This window comes from Molothrus ater, chromosome 12 (assembly GCF_012460135.2).
Source record: "Molothrus ater isolate BHLD 08-10-18 breed brown headed cowbird chromosome 12, BPBGC_Mater_1.1, whole genome shotgun sequence".
NCBI lineage: Eukaryota > Metazoa > Chordata > Aves > Passeriformes > Icteridae > Molothrus > Molothrus ater.
The window spans coordinates 20,370,184-20,392,458 of record NC_050489.2 but is presented as its reverse complement, the minus strand read 5'-3'; the positions used below and the strand labels follow the sequence as shown (position 1 = coordinate 20,392,458).

Here is a 22,275-nt window from a genome sequence, read left to right as displayed (position 1 = left end):
TCACCATATTGTCTTAACATTTCATAAAAAAGTAAAGCAAGTGATAATTTAAATGATGAGAAATCCTAATGAGACATTAACCATTAGCTTCTACTCCCATCCCTATCTCTATTTGACAAATAGAGCAGCAGGTGAAGTGTACAGACTGAAATCCTCACATAAAACCCTGCAAAAACACATTCAGGGTGCACCAACTCCACTCTGCCTTTCTTTTTAAATACATTTTCATTGCCATTTTATAAATGGAATTGTGTGGCCTTTAGGGAATTTCACTTAAAGAACAGATGAGCTCATCAACGCTGCATTTAATTGCTGCAGGAGAGTTTAGCTTTATCTTCTAAATAAAGATTAACAAGTCTAATGAGAACTTATCACAGAATCATGGAGTGGTTTGTGTTGAAAGGGACCTTCAAGAGATCCAGTTCCACCTTCTGCCATGGGCAGGGACAACTTCCACTATCCCAGGTTGCTCCAAGCCCTACTGTCCAACCTGGCCTTGGATATTCCCAGGGATCCAGGTGCAGCCACAATTTCTGGGGGCAGGAAGAACTTATCCTGGTCTAGGACATGACAGGGACAGCAGAGAACGGAGGGGTTTATGTGAGAACCTAAGCAGAACATTTGCCAGGGCATGGGGGTGCTTTTATTAGTTTGGGTTTACATATGGAGATAGAATGTTTTTTCTTTAAAAAAAAAATTAAAAAAAAAAGCAGATACCAACCCATTTCCTGCTTTTGAGTTGCTTTTGCTGTCCGTGCTGAGCTGAGAAAGGACATAGTGAGGCGCTTTGGCACTGTCGGCATCAAAGATATCCATGTTGGACTCTTCGCAATCTCGGCGTTTGATCCCTGGCCTCTGCTTTGGGTTGCGCTTGCGCGATTTACGTGGCACCTCAGTGTTATCATTGTAGGAACTGGTACTCATGTTACTGAAGTTGGAGGGTGAATCCTCCATCCACATACTGCAGCTCTGCTCTGACTCCAATCCACAGCCCTCATCCTGGCAGGACATCCGGCTGTTGTCCAGCAAGTCCTCGGGAGGTGGCGAGATGTAGAGGACAGTGTGGCGCTTCGGCGTGGCCGCCGGCGGCGGGGCTGCGGTACCGGGAAGCTGCTGCTCACTTACCCCTCGGCTACTTACCCCCACGGCCGCGGAGCAGCTCTCCACTTGCATAGCCTTGCTGTCGGTGACTGAGGTAGAGTAAATGGTAGGGCTGGAAGAGGTGGTAAAGGAGCTGCAAGCACCGCCCATGGAGGAAGAGGAGGGAGCTGAAGAAGCATCTGCGGTGTACAATTCACAAGTAAATACAGGACCCGTGGCGGGGCGTGCGCTGGCTATAGCAGTCCCAGTGAGATCAAGGTGATTTAGGAACCGATTGCTTTCCCCCAAGAAATGTTTGGAATTTGGTTCAGTTTTGGAATGGAAGTGCTTAAAGCAACACAGCCTGGCCAATGCTTTGGAAATGTCCAAATGAGTCTTAGCACGATCCACTGTAATCAAATTTTTTTTAATGACTTAACGTTAATTCATACAAATGGCTGCGAGTAAACAGAGCTTTCATTGCCTCAGCTGGACTAATTATTGGTGTAGAAGCCATTTCGTCTAAAATAGCCCCAAAGCAAAGTGCTTATAATCCACATTCAATGCCAATTAAACAATTTATTGTTGGAAATTTTTAATTTTTTGTTTTTGAAAAAGATGGGACTGTGCTTAGCCACAAAATATTAAAATAAGTTTCTAACCTATGAAGCAGAGAACTACAGGTCATTTTTAATGCAGACACTCCCTGCTTCAGAGGCAAATCCTGGAATAAAAATATGAGAAAATAAATGAGAAAAAGAGCTGCTGATTATTCCATCATAAATGAGAAATAAAATATAAAATCAACTGAGTTGGTAGGCAAAATGGAACTGGTATCAGTCACTATGAGCGAGCTGTTGATTTTGAAGGTTCAAAATAGGGATGAGTATCAGTGTTGGAGACACGCTGGTCCAAGGACTGGGAATTTCTGTAATTTGACTTCTTCAGTCACTGGGACCAATTTCTCTCAGACTTAATTGGTCCCTTCCACAGAGACGGCTTGGGACAGACCTCTGAAAAATTCACATTAAACAGGAGATTTCCAACACTGTGACTACAACTTCTGCAGAGGTCCCAGAGCTCAATTTGGTTTAGAAACATGAAAATTATTACACCAAACCCCTGAAGATTTCTGGAGAACACCACTGAAGAATTTTAATGGACAAATCAATGGCATATGTAAGTTAAATATCCCAGAGGAAGCAGGCCATTCAAATATTTGTATTTATTTCAATCAGCTGTAGCTCACTGAGGAATAACTGAATTTTATAGTCAGATTTTAGCTTTCTGTGGGGAGACCCTGTTTTCTCTATTTCTGCACTGCCACCCACACCTGATAAACCAGAAGCACTGAAATAACCTAATTTTGGAAACAAATTGTACATTAAATATATACATAATAATACAATATGTTTGTTCAGCTACTTCCTGCTGTCATACAGGTAATCTCTGTTACTAAGAGGAACACAACGTTTTCCTTTTTGCTGCTTGGGATTTTTTAAAAATCCAAAATATTACAATAGTCTCTCAAGTCTAATTAAAATATTTAGAGACTGCTGGGCTAGTCTGTGCAGTTTTAGATATTTAAAAGTAACAGAATGAAGCATGTTCAGTCATGATACATACATTTAATTAACAGTAAAACTCAACCAACTTGCCTATACTGGGAATTACTGGGAGTATCAATGACTGACAATAAAGAGTTTTTAAACCATTACTGCTTCCTACAGCTTTCCTGTGCTAAATGAATGTAAAAGCAAACTTACACCACTCCAGACTGTCAAATTTAGAGGTCATTACAGTTTGTCAATAAACTACTCTGCCTTCCCTGAGCCTCCCAGTGAACCAGGAGCAGCTGAATGATACCAGTTCCATTTTCCAGCTTGTTCTTTGGCAAATACAGTGGCTGAAATTGGAGAATTCAGTCACTTTGCATTCCAATTTAAAGGCAAATTTCTCCTTTCTATATCATGCATTAATTCAATGCTTCTTTCAAAAACATTTATAGGATTGGCAAGAACTATCAAATCTAGGAATTCATTTCAGTGACAATATTTAGGAGCTGATTTGCAGCCACTTTGAGTTGAGACAGCCCGTCGCTATTTGGGATGTTTGTTTTGGTAAAGAGGATTGGTTTCCATCCACCATTGATACCTCCAGAGAAGCAGAAGTGTGGCCAGGGACCCCTGGAGCACAGGAGCTGCAGGGCTGGGGCTGGAAAGGCAGAAATGAGTTCAGGGCAGAGCCCGAGGCAGGGACAGGGACTCAGCCATGGAATCTTTACACACATGGAACAGGCAGCAGGGCTTCGACTGCAGGACTCCTCCTCCAACAGATTAGTATCACATTTACACAATCCCACCAATCCTGGGAGTGTAAGGAAACCTTGGACACTCCAGGCTCAGCTCTGCGGGGGCCGCAGACACCAAGCACTGGGCTCAGCTGGGGCTTCAGTGCATCTCCTGGCCAGGAATGCAAAACCTGCACCTTTCCCTCACTTTCCTAGGGAAAAAAATAAATATATCACTGAACCAAATGCTTTTCAGCACAAAGCTAAAAGAGCTGGTGATGGTAGTGCTGTTTTAGGGTGCAGCATTGTGAAATATTATCATTATTGCAATATTATCATTATTGCTCTCCAAAACAATTTCTCTTCCCTTCTTTTTCTAGAAGTTAAAAAGCACTTATATGTATAAATACGTGTATGTGGGCTTTATACTTTTAAAAAGTAAATAAACATTGTTCATTATAAATTGGTTACGCTCTCCTCCATTTACCAGACATGCCCTGTGCAATGGTGAGATTAGATTTTGGAATAAACCCAAATTCAACAGTAATGGCAAGAAAACCTCTCTTTAGCCTTATAGAACAAATTAATGCCATTACTATCCATACATAAAGTATGATAAATATTACAGCAAATTGAATAAACTGGCTGTATTGGAACAGTCAAATACACAGATTTAAAAACTTTTGGAGGCATAAATTAGAAAAAATAGTAACATTTTAAGTTATGAAAATACTAAGAAACAGTGAAATCTGTGTTTTCTCAGAGTATGCAGGCCTTGAGCCAACTCATTTTCCTTTGAACTAATAAATAAACTGGGTCAATCAAATAAGAATTCCCCACGTTACTGCAATGAATAAACAGTGCTTTACATGGCTCCCGTTTGGGTCCATCATTTTATTCCAAAGCCAGTGACATTCGTATCTGACACCAAAAGAGATTTCTTAGATGAACATGCTGCATTTTGGAAAACAGGTAATTCAGTAATTTGAACTTAGCCTGTGTTGCTTTACAAGGTGAGAGCATACACACACCTTCCCCAGCTTTGAGCACTCCTTTTATTTTACTTTCTTTAGACACAGATTAATGGGCACGGGCACAGGTGGCTCATGGTTTGCAATTTAACAGTGCGTGCAATGACAAATACACATAGGTATTTTTAAGAGAGTAGGTACATTTTGAAATAGAAGACTGAATATATTTCATGTAACAGTCTCAAAATCAAACTTGCTTTCAGAGCAGTGACACTGAACAGAGCTTATCATGGCAAGTGTGCAGCCTCAGGAATAGAAATTAAATGTGCATCAGCATCACAAGGTGGGGTTTTTTTCTCATTTTTTAAATAAAAAAACAAGAGAAAAGAATATTCCACATTACAGCAACTGTGATCACTGTTGAAACTAAACCTCCTGAAGCTCTTCACTGCCATCACCGTAACCTCAAAGGGAGTTGGAAGAAGTAATTCAGATTTTGTTGCCTGTGCTACAAGTTCTTCTCCTCTAAAAGAGGCAGAATTGTACCAATCAGTCCAGCACAAGGACTAAAAGTAAGGGAGCACACAGCAAAGAGTGGCCCTGTGAGCAAACCAGGGCAGCCTTTTTCTTTTCAGTACCAAAAAACCAAAGAAAATTTATTACCTCCTGCATTAGCAACCAAGGCAATGACATATTTTCTATATCCTATTCTCCTGTGAAATCAAACAAGGCATTCAGCCTCTAAAAAAAAAGATTTGGAAAGGCAGGAGAGAGAAAAAAAATCACTACTTGGCATTAAGGGAGTCTTTTTAGGTAACACCTCTGTGGAGCCAATCCTGAAATCCTTGTTCACTCTTTTCAAATACCCTTAATTAAATACAACAAGGATTACCAAGTCCTCAAACAGAAACAGTGTCCTGATGACTTTGCTTTTTAATTGCAAAAGCAAGTCATTTCCCAGACTGGAAATCTTAAGATTATAAAGACAAATAAACTGAAGATATTTTTGGTTTCACAAGTTTTCCAGTCACCTGTGCATGGACAGCCAGGACAAGCAAAAAGCCATTAAAGAATTAATTTTTTTTTCTGAACTTCCCCTGCATTCCAGGGTATCCTCTATGTTCTCTTCACAAAACAAGTGTCAAAAATGAAAACTCACCCACAGGGTGAGGATTAAGTGATGCATAAGCTTAACATGTGAAGTATAACTTTGATTAAATGTATCTAACATGTAATGTCCTTGGTAAGTGTCAATTGGTTTATTTGAACCCCTGGACACAGAAGAACAATTTCAGGACAGACCCAGAAGGAAACTGCAGAATTTCCACCATCAACCTTTGTGTTGTCAAAGGTTTCAAAGGTAAAACCCAGAACTTACAAAGTGGCTGCAAACCTGCTTTCAACACCTCACATGCCAAACTTGGGGTTCTACTTTTCTTCTTCTTGTATTACTGATGTCATGTCAAAAACTTTTCCAAAAAGTTTAGTTTCAAATCAGTATCAATCCACTATTCAGAAATAAACAAAAAAAAAAATTTAAAAAAATTAAAAAAAAAAAAAAAGAAAGAAAGAAAAGAGACTTATGAAGAAGTCTGAAAACAAGACCGACCTATACCCTGGGTGAGATTGGATGGGTTAAGTGTCTCTGGCACTATTTGTCTTCACTATTGACAGACACTGTCACACAACCCACCACTCGATGCCTGTCTCTGAATGGCGAAGCTAGAATGCAAGTTAAGTGTATTAATAGAGAAAAAAACTAGCATCCCAGCAAATATCATAAAGCAATCCAATTCACCAGTTATTAAACACACTCAGATTCAAGATAGGTAGGTTAATTTAATTTACATTAAGCCCAACAGTGTAAATTCCCCTTTACATTCCCATGCTGACCCAAGCAGTGTATTATTATACTTTGGGTAAATACATCAATCAATGGTTTTGTTATGACTCCCATTATTCAATTAACACTCAAGTTTAGGTATCTAAGGAGGACTTTTGTTAGTGGCTCACACACACCAATTCCATGGATCTCAGATCCTTCCCACTCAGTGTGAGGGCTGATTCCAAGCAAGCAGAACTCTGGGACCCGCAGCTGCTCTCTCCAAGCCCTGCCTGCCACCCCTCAGCACCTCCCCAGCTCCCTGCAGGAGCTGTCAGGATCAGTGGACTTGGCCAAGAACACCTCAATTCAAGAAACAGACAATTTTATCTTTCAGACACAGGGGTGGGTTTTTCCTAATAAGTCACGAACTGCTCTTGGCCTTCACGATGCTGCTACAGAAGAAGGTGCCCAAGCAGTGGCACAATAGGATTGTTCTCACCACTCATGGCCTTGGTTTTCCATTATTCCTTAGGGAACAGGGAATTCTCCTCCCACAAAGTAGTTCTCAAGTCTTTCTGATCTAATAACAGCAGCCATTTAATGCAAGAAATTACCGTAAAAAGAAAACCTCACAGAATGATGAAACTGTTTGTTTGATTGAGCAGTTCTAGAAAATTGGGTGTAATAACTGCATGAAATCCATGAAGATTGAAAATAAATTTAGAAAAAAGATGGGAACTAGATGTGAAATTCATAAAGACTGAAAGCATACGATTTAGGAAAAAGATATGAACTAGACATGAACACCAATACGAATGTGGAAGCTCATGGAGCAGGAAGGCCCTCAGCACACACCTGACTCCGTACAACTGGAATATTCCAACTCGATTTAGAGAGAACACACCTAAAATGTTTCAATAAAATGGAAACAGTAAGAAAAATCTTTATCTCTGGCATTTCCCAGCAATGTTGCCTCGCCAGAAGACCCTCTGGGATGATGAAGGAACCAAGCTGAGCTGACCCCCATCACAGCCTGGCCTGTCTAGGCTGGGCTCCAGCACGGCTCCTTTGGGCCGTGTTTCCAGCAGGAACACTTGAAGCCAAGTACAGCAGCAGGAGGGTGAGCTCTGAACGAGCCTTAGGGTCTGCCTGAAGCTCTCTGTGTAAGGAAGAAGGATCTGCCTGGTGACTGCAGAGAGCAGGCTGCAGACAGAAATCCCTGCAAGATCCTCCTGGAAATGACAGGAAGGCACTTCCAGCTGCGAGGGTGCTGGGAAGAGGAAGGGAAAAGCCTACAAAGAAATGGAAGCTTTTACAGGCATCGGGGACCAACTACAAAGAAGAATCTTTTTTTCTGCTCATTTGTTTACAATCGTAAGCCCAGGATAAGAGAACTGGGGACAGCACTGAGATCCCCTTTGAAATGTCTGGTAATTATTTCTGTATCAACAGGAAAAACTGACTAATGACACCAGGAAGGATGATAACTGAACAAAATATTTTCTGTAAAAATACAAATGAAGAGGCCTGAGAAGCCACTCAGGGAAAACCAAACCAAAACAAACCCATCTCCATTTTGAGGCTTCATCAGAATCTTCCATTGGAGAAGGATGAAAAAGCTTTATTTTGGCAGCAGAAAACATGACCCCTTAGCACCCAATATCTACCCTACAGGCAGTGCAGGTATCTTTATCCATGCCTCTAAAGCAGCAATTCCAAATCAAAGACTGTATTTTGATAATTAAAATAACCAAAGATGCTTAGGGCAACACTTCAGTTACAACTCCAATCAAAAAAAGCTGATTACATCTGTTTGGGCAAGTAGATTATCCCTTTAATTATAAATAAATATTTAAAAAAACATAAAATTGATCACAAAAAGATAAAGTCTCATCATTTACCTACTATTTTCCTAGGATGTAATCACAGGTGCTTGGGAGCCAGAAGACTTCACTACATCACAGATTTACTGTATCCCAGTATGGAGAATGCAAAAGAAGAGATCAGTAAATACACTTCAGTAGCACAAAACCTGTTCCCCTTCTGCTGCTGCAAGAACACCACTCTGGAGAATTCAGTGGAGACTAAGAACTGGAAACCGGACAGCAATGCAAAAATATGGAAATATATATATATATATATATATATATATTTGCCTCTGTGGGAAATGGAAAGCAGCTTGAGAGATCATCAACAAGATGAAGCATCTCATTCCAAGTTCTGCTGCAGGAAGAACAAGGGATGGTGAGAAGGGAAGTGAGTTTCTGTAACAGTTCACTGGGGTTCAGAAGGGTCGAGCATTCCTGGCACTGGAGATAAAAGATGAAAAAGCAACACTCATTTAAAGAATATGGCTGAAAATACCCCAGATCATCCCCCAAAGACAAGAACCATGTGCTACCTACAAGCTGGAAAGACTCCTTTGAGGAAGGACTTAAATTGGCAGAGTGAATTTTAAGCATTTTAAGGCTCAAGGTGCCTTCATCAACACCAAAAAATTGTTCAGGCTTTTAGAACCAACTGAGGAGAGACTCGAGTGGAGCAAGTGGAGCTCAAACACTGGCAGGAGCACTGGGAAAGCTTCAGGCTCATTTATTTCATGTAAAATCTCCAGGCAGAGCACACAATGACATTTCTCAGCATGACACCCTCATGCATTTCCAGAGTCTGAAGATGATTCATATTTAATGTGTTTATGGTGCTGCACCAGGCAAAATCCTCCTTTTCCTGTCTCCTGAACAAAGCCACTGGAATTCAAGTAGCAAGCACAGAGAATGGTTTCCAAGGGTAAAAACAGATCTGTTCCCTCCCTTCTGTTTCCCAGAAGAAGTACAGAATTAGAAGCTTGAGATAGCAGCTCAAAATCCCAGAGTTCTATGAAATCACACTTGTCTGGTATTCAGTGGGTAATGCCTCTTATGTCTGGATTAATGAATAGGAGATACACATTTATTAACAAATTAAGGAAAATCCAATCAGCAACATTCCATTTTCATACTCTTACAACTGTTCTGTAAGTCATAAAATAAATTTCCAAATGGAAGAAGAACTAGAAGTCTGTCACTGTGAGGTCATCACTGCTAAAACCAGCCTATCCTGCTCCTCCAAAAAAACCAGGAGTTAACTGCAGCAGTATTTCCAACCTACAATATAATTTATATGGGACAAAACCCCACAGCAAGGTGACAAAAAAACCTTGAGTAAGCTGAATTTCAGACAAATATTGCCTTACTTTGCATTTCAGGAAGCAGAGAACAAGCTGTGTGAACTACTAGAGTAGGGAAAAGCTCTGAACGCTTTGGATCAATCCCTGTCACAGAATCCTCTCATTATCCAGAGTAATCAGATCTGTAGGGGAATTCTACATGGTGTGGCCAAATGTTCAAATTAGCCCTTCCTTTTAAAAACAAGAGTAAATGCGATTACATACAGCCTTATGCAGACTGAACTATCATTTCCCCCTCATTCCTAAAAAAGGAGGTTTTAAGGCAAGACCAGACCAAAAAAAAAAAAAATAGAAAGACTGACACAAAAAAAGGGAAAAATTTCACATACAGAACAAGAGGTTGCCAGTCCTTCCTCCTTACCCTGCTCCTGTACAGCATCAGCTCCCCAAAAATCTGCCTACAGCCTGCTATTAAATATTTGATGTATGCAAATGATAGTCAATATTAATCTTTTGAAATGTAAGTATAAAATGCATGTGTGGTTCCCTGTATAAGCACCTGGTTTGCACAAAGCCCAGGATAATTTTCCTGTAAAGAAACCCCAGCCAGACCTCTCGTTAATACTCAAGGCAGGGTAACAGACTGAAAGTGTGGTGGAATTCTCAAAGATGCTGCAGAAATCCCACAATAATTACAGAAAATAGGAAACCACCCTTTTCTCTACCAAGCGGGCACAGCTACAGAAAGAACACAGGATGTGCCACGTTCAAACCAGCAATGGAAACAACACAGGTCTCTGCTCCTCTTTTGGGGTTTTGTCTGGTTGGGTGGGACAGTTTAAACAGAATTTTTAACAACTCTCACTCCAGGTCCTTGTCCCAAGTCCCTCTCCTGGAGCCCCTTTGGGCACTGGAAGAGCTCTAAGGTCACCCTGGACCCTTCTCTTCTCCACACTGAACAATCCTAGCCCTCAACTTGGTATCAGCTCAGTCTTTGTGACCTCTGTGGTCTCTGACATTGAACAGTGTTGATATGTGAATGATCAGGTGTTCTTTCAATTTTAACAAGAAGCCTCAATATTTATTTTTCAAAGTTTTTCATTCCAGAAACTCGTGCTGCAGTTTAACCCGAACACACCTAATGAATGCATCTCAGGTTTTTTAAAGGATCTGGACTGGCTGTTGGCAGATGCCAAATACCTGGAGGCAACAGACTTTTAGTTCCATTCAAGTTTAAGTCTTTTCTGTTAGGTACAGAATTAATTAGCAGTTCAGGCCTGTCTGTGGATTTAGAGTGTAACAGGGTTTGTGGGCTGGTTTTGTTCAGTTGTTTTGAGGATACAAGTTTCTACAAGATTTGGTTGCTGCTGTCTATGAACCAAACCCATCATTAAGCACCTTGACTTTAGAAACAGATGCTCAAATTATTTTTTTAGTGATATAAAAACATCAAATCCTTTTGATATAATAAAAGCATCAAATTCTTTCAAAGACCAAGTTCCACTGTGCACAGTTAAATCCACAGGTTCTCAGGAGAGGTCTGGCAAAACATGAATGGTGAGCAGTGCTGTAAAGTTTCTCTGACAAACCTACAACCACTTCAGGTTCTGATCAGGATGCCAGGACCATGCAAATCTGGGAAACGTTCTCACACAAACATTTAATGCATATGAACTTGGAGAGGGAGAAACAGGAATAATGCAGCTATCTGAATTCTCACCCTATAGCCATTTTTTTCTCAAGCAAAAATTTAATGCCAATTAGGAAACTGGAACATGACCTTGTAAAAAAAAAACAGGGATCAAATTATGAAAAAAACCCTTATCCACTGAGGGAGACACATCTATAATGGGCAAAATTATCTTTATTTCCCATTGCACAGATGTGTACTAATATATACAAGTTACTGACAAGAATCCCAGATGAAAGCCAGCACTGAGGCTGATCTCCCAAATCAAAGCTCTGCCCCTAGATCCTCACTTTTTTCTGTTTAATGAAGATCAGTGAGAGTCTTTAAAGTCTAGAACATGGCTGGGAATAAGAAATTGATGCAGATTAAAAGGTCATGCCTCTTTTTTATATGTTGTCAATTAGAAAAATAACTACACTGGTCATTTAGACTACCAGCTGATGACAGCTACATTATAACCTCATGTATTTGAGGATCTTTTACCACACCACACTAGAGATGTGCGTGAAAGGAGTTTAAATACTACACTTCCTCAGGGCCCAATGGAAAACATGACCTTTTCTTCTTCCTAACATTTTGGTAAAAGCTTCATGGCCCAAAATGTCATCTCCCATTCCATTTTTATCCTAACTAGAATCCACTGGCTTTGTCAGTCAGTATTCCGCCTTAGTTCCAAACAGGGATTTATTCCCTTGGAAGACAGAGTGCATTCTAGGAGTTAATTGCCTGTGTGGCATAGCAGAATAGAGGAACAGCTGATTTATTGCTCATGGAGATGCCTGTATGAAACACAGCAACCTCAACATAAAATACCTGACACTTTTGATGGCCCAGCTGAACTACACCACCTACATTCTCCTAGAATGAACTCTGCTACTTCTCCACAAGCTCTTTTTTACACTCAGAACTTTGCCAGCACTGTTCATGTTGGCCAGAACGTCACAAACCTTGAGAAAACACCAGAATAAAGGAGAGTCCTTACCAGCAGCAACTACAGCTGGAGGCGGCGAACCGGCCTCACCACCGCTTGTTTGGCTCATGGATGCTATGGATGTTTCTCTGGAAGGTGGTAACTGCAGCTCCTTTGGGAGAAGGTCATAGACAGATTCTGTGGAACAAAGAGAACTTGATCAAAATGTCACCCGTGTCCTACACAAGAAAAGAAATAATGTTCTTGCCTAAAAGATATGAACTATAACCCAACCCTTTCAGAACCTTTGGGCAAAGTCACAGTAAGTGCTTGGAAATAACAGCATGGAAGAAAGTTATTTCAGAAAACAAACAAACATTAAGATGCACATTCTGAAGACTGAAACAAAGGACACAAACTTGTTCAAACAAAGAAATAATTCATGAACTTCCAGAGAAACTGTTCTCATCCAGAACGAGGGGCTGAGGGCAGCACATCACGTGAGAATCTGAGACAAACCTGTTTCCAGAACTCCAACTGTGCAACTGACTTCCTAAGGGAAAAAAGCCTAATTTGGCACCATCACTCTAACAACATCCTATGGAGTCTTAGAATCACAGACTGGATTTGGGGGGCAAGGGACCTTAAAGCCCATCCAGTGCCACCCCTGCCATGGCAGGGACACCTTCCAGCAGTCCCAGGCTGCTCCCAGCCCCAGTCCAGCCTGGCCTTGGACACTGCCAGGGATCCAGGGGCAGCCCCAGCTGCTCTGGGCACCCTGTGCCAGGGCCTGCCCACCCTCCCAGGGAAGGATTCCTTCCCAATATCCATCCATCCCTGCTCTGTGGCAGTGGGAGCCATTCCCTGTGTCCTGTCCCTCCATGCCTTGTCCCAGTCCCTCTCCAGCACTCCTGGAGCCTCTTTAGGTGCCAGAAGGGGCTCTAAGATCTCCCCTGGGCCTTCTCTTCTCCAGGGGAACATCCCCAGCTGTCCCAGCCTGGCTCCAGAGCCAAGGGGCTCCAGCCCTGGGATCAACGCCCTCCTCTGGGCTTGCTCCAACAGCTCCATGTCCTCCCTGTGCTGCATTAATCCCGTGGGTTTGATCTCTCTTCCTCCTTGTGTGTCACCCAGGAGACCTCCTAAGGTTCCCTCTAAGAGTTTGCTCCATCCTCACCTATTTCCAGCTCTCAAGGTAACTCCAGCCTCCTGTACACCTGCAGCCTTAGGTGTGCTCACCAGGGGTTTCAGGAGAGAGGCTGGGTGTCACATTTTAGACCATATTTCAAGTAACTTGGTCTTTATCAATGAAGCATGAAATTAAAGATTTGCTCTTAATGGTCTTGTGATCTTTGGGAATGTGCTTCAGTTCTAATGCTGGCTTTTCCTTCTCTCCCTCTTTATCATATTGTTGGAATTACTCACAAAGATTAGAATTGTGCTGCTTGTGGATTACTGCAAAAATCATGTGCTCCCTGAGAAAAAATTATCCTGTGGGAGTCTTGGATGTAAGCATAACTCTAAAGCAAAAGGCTTCACAGAACCTTCGCCACATTGGAGAATCAAAAATAAATTTCCTAAACAAAAAAATCCCCAAAAATCAGCCCAAAGAGACAAGCTCTCAATTACCCAAGAACTTGGGGTTTGGAAAGGAGTTTTTGTAGTCAACTCTGAATATATTATGAGTCATGACAGATGATGATGACAATTCACTCCTCTCAGAGGATTTCTTGAGGAGAAAGGAATGGAAGTGTGTGTATATATTCAACTTACACATGAAATATAAAGTCTCTGTATTTACCTGCAGACACACACTGCTGCAATCCCTCATTTTGGAGCCCCTCACTCAACATTTTGAGCAGCAGCAGCCCTGAACATCTGCCTGTGACTCTCCTGTCCTGCTGCAGGTAGAAGTGCCAGTGCCAGCTGGAGTAAAGGCTGGTGCTCATCTACAAGGGCTTGTACAAACCTCTCACTCATCTCTGAGGAAAAGCAAATGCAGCTGCTCCTTGTAGTACAACAGGAGCAAAAGTGAGAACAAGTGTTACCTTCCAATCCCTTCCAAACCATCCTGTGAATCTATGAACTCACGGCACAAGGTGATGGTCAAATCCAAGCTTTCAGAAGAAAAACAACTCTCCTGGCTTTTCTTGCATCAGACGCAGCTTCACAGTCTAAAACACACCATTACTGAACTGCAGTTCAGCACTTTCCAGAGGAACCCCAAGTGCCTGGGTACCTTTAAGAACCCTTGCTGCCACAAACCTACTCTACACACATCAGACTTCAAATGAAACTTTGTGTTTTCACCTAAACACAGGCCAATGTTTATATATGCTGAACTATAAATAGCATTAAAGCAAAAACTGACAAATTCCAGAAACATGAGAGTTGCTGCAAGGAAACTAATTCCTCCCCAGAGGATACAGCTCCCCCCAAGCCTCACACTGTCCTAAGAGCTGAAGCTACTGCTCAGCCCCTCTCCATCACCACGTCCTACACCTGTGTGCACTCACCAATACTGAGAACATTACATTTCCTGCTAGAATTTTACGTTGATTCATGCAGAAAACACCCACTAAAGGGAAAGGCTGCTGCAGAAATGCAGTATTACATTTAGAGGCAAAAATAGCATTTCAGCATCATTACGTGTTTCTACATAATTAGCGAGAAAAAAAGTGTAGACAGAATTCCTGCTCCCAGCAGCCAGCACTGAATCAGTGAGGAAGTTTAAGCTGTCTGACAGCACTAAGCGTCCTTTAATTTATTGCTGATTCCAATGCCTTTAATGAATACACTGGTTGATCCCAAGTTTCTAGGGTTTTTTTCCTGGAAGTAGCTCCATTTATACCCAACATTTAAACACATTTTCTCTCTCTCCCTACAGGAAGCAAGGAACATGTGTTTCAGGATTGGTGTTATTATGACATATAAACAAGATAACACAGCAAACCAGATAACCAAACACTAGTGAACAGCCAGAAGTCCCACACACTCATTTCCCAACACAAATCCTCACCTGTTAATCAGTTATTAGACATTATCTACAGTAAACTTCCAAATCTCTTATCTTGCCTCAAAATATCTCGCCTAGACAAGCCCAGCTTCACAAATTCTCCTCCCAAGAGCAAGGACACACAGGGACAGGCAGATTTAGAAAAAGTATTTTAAGTGTCAAATTTCTTCAACTGCCCTTTATCCGATTATCCTGCCTTTATAATCTCTCATCTGAGATCAGCTGCTTGGAACTTTGATCTTCCTGCCAGTTGTACTGAGAGTCCAGAAAATTCTATTTCACATGGTTAATATGGACCAGAACCACAGCAAACATGGGATCAAGATCCAACAACACAGCACTTGGAATCGGGAAAGAGAAGATTTTATTGTGCACTACTTGAACCTGCACACAACATTCTGAATTTATATATCAATAAAAAATAATCAAAAATTTTAGGAGGGAGTTTTTCACTGGGAGGGTGGGCAGGCCCTGGCACAGGTGCCCAGAGCAGCTGGGGCTGCCCCTGGATCCCTGCAGTGCCCAAGGCCAGGCTGGACATTGGGGTTTGGAGCAGCCTGGGACAGTGGGAGGTGTCCCTGCCATGGCAGGGTGGCACTGGATGGGCTTTAAGGTCCCTTTCAACCCAAAGCATTCCAGGATTCTCTGGAATTGGGTCATTTCAAGTTAAAACAACTGCACAAAAGGTGTCTGTGGCAGGGCTGGACACATGACCACCAGTCCACACAAAATACATCCCTGGGTCAACACGGACCTGGATCAGCCCCAGCAGCTGCTGACAGGATCTCTGTCTTCGAAGGGGAGAGGAGAGGCCTTGGAAAGATTCAGGAAAAATAATGCTGAGAAGGTACAAAAACCAGCATGAGAAACTGATGTGGTGATGCTGCGGCAGGAGTGCAAAGGGCTGGTGGATTGTGATGGCAAACCACATTCTACAAGGTCCTTGACCTCCTGTTTTACTGATTTCCCCTCAGTGCACATACACAGTTGTCCTTTCCTAGGAATGATTTTGGATTTCTGCACGCAACCTAACCATTTACACTTTATTCTTAGGAACAGAGCAATTAAGCTTACAGGAGCAAAGAGAACATAACACACCTGCTTCCTGTGTGGGAATGCTGAGACAACTCCAAGATTCCCTGAGGAGCTTGGACATGGCCCATAAAAGCTCTGCTTTGCCCAAGAGTAGGTATTCCCTTCTTCTTCTGGGCCATGAATCCTCCATGGCTCTCTGGCTGCACCTACACAGACACTTCAGCTGCACAGAATAAAAACTGTGATTTCTAGAACTTAGTGCTCTGTTATCTTGTGCTGTGCTAGTACTGGCTCAGGGTGTTACAGAACCTCTCTGTCCTCAAACTCCTGCGACACAGATTGAATTGAGATCCTTCTGGTTGGTTGACCAAATTGCTGCTACCTGTAACTCAGCACCCAGCGATGCTGGGAGCATAGAGGCAAGGAAAAGAGCAGAGAATACCCAGTTCCAATGTTTAAAACAACAGCAGCTCATTCACGAGGAATGCAGACATCCTCACTTTGCCAGGACCCCCAAACACTTTAAACATCATGGAATTTTCTTTACATACAGAAAAGATACCCCTAAGCTTTGCTTCTCCATATCAAAAGCTAAGCCATGGTACCTGGACCTGCCACAGCTGGAAGCCAAGTCACAAACCTGACAGAGAAGTTTGCTGTGCCTCAGGCAAGTGAGGCCATCACTAATGCTCCAGCTCCAGCAGCACTTCTCCAGGCTGTTCCCAGCCCCAGCCTTGCGGAGGCTGCTGGAATCCAGCTCTCCCCCAGAGAGGAGATCTGTCCCACCACTGTCTGTCCCACCACTGAGATCTGCTCCTGGGACTTCACCCCCTGTAATGCCAGGGGCTCCTGCAGCAGCATCCCTTCAATCCCAGGACTAACAGGTACTGACAGGTTTCCTGCTCCACAGAAATCATGTGGAGAGCAAGATTAATACATGGGAGAAGATGAGAACCGCCTGAATTATGGGCACTAGCAGCACAGATGGGGCATTTTCCACTGCTGCTGACATTTTTTGCCTTTAAGGAAAGGTACATCCTGGAAATCCCTTACCACTTCCATGACCTCATGAACAGCAGCCAAGTTAATCCCTGCCTTTAATAAGCTCCCTGCACTGAATGGCCGCCCATTTGATCCCCACTGATACTCCTCTCCTCAACATGGTTTAATACCCGCACAGATTTGGCTGCTCCTTCCAAAGCCATTTCCTTGCTGCAGCACATGACAGTCACACCAGAGATTAGACAAAACCTTGGTGTCCTCCTCTAATCAGTTGGTGGCATCGGAGCAGAAATCTCTTCTAATGATGTTCACTAAGCTGATCAAAAAACAAGCAAGCAAACAGGCCGAGAGTTGTTTATATGGAACTGAGATTAAAAAACAATTAGAAATCATGAAGTAGCAAGTAGCCTTTGCTACACAGGGGAGGTCAATGAAGTGAAGTGAGCACTCGTGCTCAGCAAGTTAACTGCAAAGGAAAATCAACAGTATCCATATTCCACCTCACCCCCCAACAGGGATGCAAATTCAGCGTCAGAGCACCCGCACACATATAAAGGCCCTAGGATGCTAATCTAAGACACAGTTTTGGGCTAAACCTGTGTTACCAAGGCTCCAATTGTCAGATTGTCACTCCTCACTCCAAAGACTGCTGCATTTTAATGAAACAATATGTGTGACTTAACATACTTCAGAAACTTTTGTGGGTAAGGGATTCTAAAACCAGAATCTACTCTAGGCCTAAAAAAATCCAGGCCTCTGCCAGAAGACCTTGTGGTTGGTTTATCTGTTTATCCTGAAGTTCAGTTCTACTCAGAATTTCAGCATCCATAACCACAGCATAGTGGTTGAGCTTATTGGAGGCCACTGATTCCACCACAATATCTTAGTTCACAGAGTTTTTAGAGAACGATGAGGAAATGGGGGAGCTCTAAATAGCCAAAATCTAATCAAAGCTTCACTTTGTTAAAAGACATTCGTATCACATGGCCCTCAGGGATTTTTCTGTACACAAAAGAGTGTGGGAAGACTTTGAAGATTACTTTGCCCATCAGGAAGAGCCTGTAAGAGCCAGCTGGGAACCCTCTGGCTCTTCTCCCCAAGATAAACAGGTTTTCCTGCAGACCCCAGGAACAGCACTGACTGAGTAAGTTTGGTAATTACAACACAGAATTCAGAGAATCACAGAATCCTGGAATGGCTTGGGTGGGAAGAGATCTTAATGTACATCTCATTAAACCCCCAGCCACGGGCAGGGACCCCTTCTGCTACCCCAGACTGTTCCAAGCCCCGACCAACCTGGCCTTGGACACTGCCAGGGATCCTCTGGGCAACCTGTGCCAGGGTCTCCCCAGCCTCACAGGGAAGAATTTCTTCCCAACACCACAAGAGAATTCCGGATACATTTCAGAAGACTTGGACCACCCCACTAGAGAGAGTTCACATCTCACAGTAGGGCTGCTCTCCCTTCCTCAAGGCTAAACTGGGAGAAGCGACCTCAGGACCCACAGGAGTAACTCCTGCAGTGGAAATACAGCTTCAGTGTTGTATTTAGAATTTGAGTGAGCAGACAAAACTCCAGCTGTTCCTCCAGCTGCGCTGAGACAGCACACCCATAACCCTGACAGGGGTGACAGGGATCTGTCCCAGCCCATGGAATGTTTTAGGCATTGAGACAGCAATGCCGATAACACGGCTGGCACAGGGACCCGGCACAGGGACGGCGTGGATGGAAGCCAAAGAAGGATAACAAGGATCCAGTAAGAAGCTCAACAGAGGAAGCTCTGAGAGTCTGAGAAAGGAAACTAGGAGAGGGACAAAGCTCAGTGCATAAACCAGAAGAGAAACAGACTGAGACAGGCACAGCCCAGACAGATCAGTGACCACTAAAGCACTTCCTACTTCACTGCAGACAGTTTGTTGTTGTTGAGGTTTGGGCTTTTTCCTTTTTCTTTGTTTGGTTGGTTTTTCTGAGTACTCCTTAGGTGATCCAAACTCTCACTTGCAGAAGTGAGAATCACCCATGACAACTGCAGGCCATGGCAGCTCTGCTTAAGGGACAGCAGAGATTTTTATATTATAAAGTTACAAGAAAAAATATTTGGAAGACGGAAAGAACACGCAACAAAGAGTAAATCAGCTTTTGTACTGTATCTGTCAAAAGAGGATTTAGGACATATTACAGACTATCACACTCCTGCATTTCCTAATACCTTTGCAACTTCACTGATTTAACATCATGAGCTTGGCAGCAGGGAAAACAAGACAAACAGTCCTGAAAACAGGTTTAGGTTTCATAGAGAGCAAAATGAAGGACCCTGCTTGAGCATACATAGAATAAATAAAATACAGCAACTGTTGAAACAATCACAGAATCACTAAGGTTGGGAAAAATCTTTAAGAACACCAAGACCAAGTGTTAACACAGAACTACCGAGTCCCAGTGAACCACAGAGATAGAGATTTGGATGGAACATTGGGAAGAAATGCTTCCCTGCGAGGCTGGGGAGGTTCCAGCACAGGGTGCCCAGAGCAGCTGTGGCTGCCCCTGGATCCCTGGCAGTGCCCAAGGCCAGGCTGGACAGGGCTGGGAGCAGCCTGGGACAGCAGAAGGGGTCCCTGCCATGGCAGGAGTGGAACAGGACGAGTTTTAAGGTCCCTTGCCCCCCAAACCATCCTAGGATTCTGTGACACTCGTGACATTCTGTGGCATAACTGCGTGGCATAAGCCAGAGAGAAAGAAGCAGCCCATAGGCAGTGAGGCTGAGCAGGAGGAGAACAGACACTCTAAAATATTTTACAGTTACTGGTCTAATCACTCCTATTTTTGCAAGAGTTGAAGCTGAGTTGTAGTAAGATCATAACTCACAAGACTCCCCGTCCTATCTGTCTTATTGCAGTCCCAAATCCACCAGGTTACACTTACTAAAACATTGATTTTATTTCATATTTTTGAGTATGTCTCAATACAATTAAACAAAGGACTCAAAAATGCATCATCCAACCTAAAATACACAAAGACTAATTAGCACGTTCTTCCTAATTGCCCAACGCTGCCCATGGATTTCCACACAGCTGTCAGATGCAGTCTGTCACCAGACTTGCCATGCTGTCCTGACAGAGGAAATGAACTGCAGAGCACTGCTCCCTCTCTGTGCCACAGCACCCTCAGCGTATCTGTGATGGTGGAGCAGGGAAAGACTGCAAGCAGGTCCTCCCGCCAGCACTCCTGTTATTGTCAGCCCTGGCAGGGCTGGATTGCTGCTACAGCAACAGTGGCAGGTTTTCAAAGAAACTGCAGTGTATACAAGGATGTTTTACACAGCCAAACAGAAAATCTTCCTTCCAGTTCCCCCTGGCTTCAGACAAAAGCAGCAAACCCTAAATCAACAGGCTTCAGGCGCGTGGAGGGAAAGGCAGAGGCCATGGTGCTGCCTGGGCTAGAAACCTTCAGGATTAAAGAGCTGATGTTGGTGCAGCTCCACTCTGCACAGTGCCCAGGGGATCCGAGTGCTCCGTGTGGATGACGGAGCACTGGGCACTAAAATTCAAATCTTGCCTGCAAATGCTGCTACTCCCTGAAATGCACATTCTAATGTGTTAGTGACAGAGAGAGGGGAGTGCTCTGAAAAGCTGTCTCAGAGAAAGATGACCAGTAATAGATAATTAATGATAAAGTCATTAACACTTGATCACAACACTAATATCACAGAATCCCAGGTTGGTTTGGGTGGGAAGTGACCTTAAAGCCCATCTCATTCCAACCTCCTGCCATGGACATGGATATCTTCCACTAGTCCAGGTTGTTTCAAGTCCCATCCAACCCAGCCTTGAACATTTCCACAATATCATTATTTCTTGTACTTAGAAATAAAAATTTAAGCTAAAAGTGGTTTCCTGTATTTTTCTAAAGGACAACTATTACTATCAAAAATGGCAGTATTAAATAGGTAATTTTGCAAGCAATTCGTAACCAGCTCCTGCACTATATCCCATCAACCTTCAGAAAATTTGCTAATCTCAATATTCAGGATTCTGCACAGCAGGGTAGAGTTGAGAAATTAATCCTTTTAAAGTTGAATTTCAACAACTGACAAAGGCATGTGTTAGCTGAATTCTATTTATGGCATTCATCCAAATATCAAATAAAGCTTTCCTGGCTGTGTTTCAGTCATCCCCATTCACAGCTCAAAGAGGACTTTTATAAATGTAGACAGGCAGTATAAATCCTGGATCTTGTTTGCATCCAATTTTACACATCTCAGAATGAGAGAACAACATTATTTAGGAATTGTCACTTCAAGGAACAGACCAGTAATGACTTACTGAGACATCTATCCTATGTGGTAGCAAACTCCAGACAGAAACCAAAGAACATAAAAATACACCTAAAATACCACTGTGGACAAGGCAGAGCAGCAGGCAGGCTGACAGAGGAGTAGGTTCATGAACACAATCACAGAATCCCAGACTGGCTGAACTTGGAAGAACCTTAAAGCTCACCTCACTCCACCCGTGCCATGGGCAGGGACACCTTTCACTAGACCAGGCTGCTCCAAGCCCCGTCAACCTGGCCTTGAAATGTTTAAAGAAACCCAAATACCAAGCGATCAAAGAACATCAGTAATAGCTATTTATCAACCCCTTTAAAGCACCTGTGCTGTTTCAAAAATCAAAGTTCACCAGAAACTGAGGCAATCAGGCAGTTCCTTAGGTACAACGCACCACCCGAATTCAGGGACACACAGAATTCACCTGACCCACAGTTTACTGCTGTCTTACAACGTTCCTCAGCCTGTACAGGTTTGCACCATTTTTTCTGAGGGGGTTATTTTTGTCATCTCTTACATTTGCTGTGAGCAAGAAAAGCAGCAGTAGCAATGAAAGACACAAGACTCTTTCTTTTGAGGCTGTACCACAATATTTAAGGTGAAGAACAAAAAGCATTCTGGCAGACTTCCAACACATTGTGGGCACCCCTTGGGTTCAGTATTTCATTACAGACCTGGGACCTGACCAGTCCTAGTAACTCTCAACACGACATTGAGCACCTCGAGCCTCCCTGCCTTTGCTGCCATTAACAGGTATGTCCTTCCATCATCACCAACACTGAGACGAGGCTGTGCTTCCCTCCATCCCTTTGCCTTCTACTGTTTGGTGATAAACACTGCTCTTCAAACCACAGGTGATGTTCAATACACAGCTCTGCTGAGTCTGGCACCTCTCACGCTCTGAAGGGACTGACTCATCAGGCCTATGAGGAACACGCTCAGGAAACCTGCGACAACTACTGCAC

At 43.0% G+C, this 22,275-nt stretch overlaps 1 protein-coding gene across 6 annotated transcripts in view; it reads right to left on the bottom strand.

Moving 5' to 3' along the window:
- NFAT5 (nuclear factor of activated T cells 5) overlaps positions 1 to 22,275 on the bottom strand; it is a 54,415-nt gene that overhangs the window by 24,778 nt on the left and 7,362 nt on the right. For 2 of the 6 annotated variants that reach the window (XM_036390626.2, XM_036390625.2), the window contains exons 2-3: positions 12,005 to 12,130; positions 722 to 1,280 (exon numbers count right to left, since the gene is read on the bottom strand). In XM_036390626.2, coding sequence (XP_036246519.1) covers positions 722 to 1,280; positions 12,005 to 12,130 — 685 coding nt within the window. Of the gene's footprint in view, positions 1 to 721; positions 1,379 to 1,742; positions 1,805 to 12,004; positions 12,131 to 22,275 lie in introns of those variants that run through there. The other 4 variants (XM_036390627.1, XM_036390628.1, XM_036390629.1 and 1 more) reach the window with 4 other exon arrangements.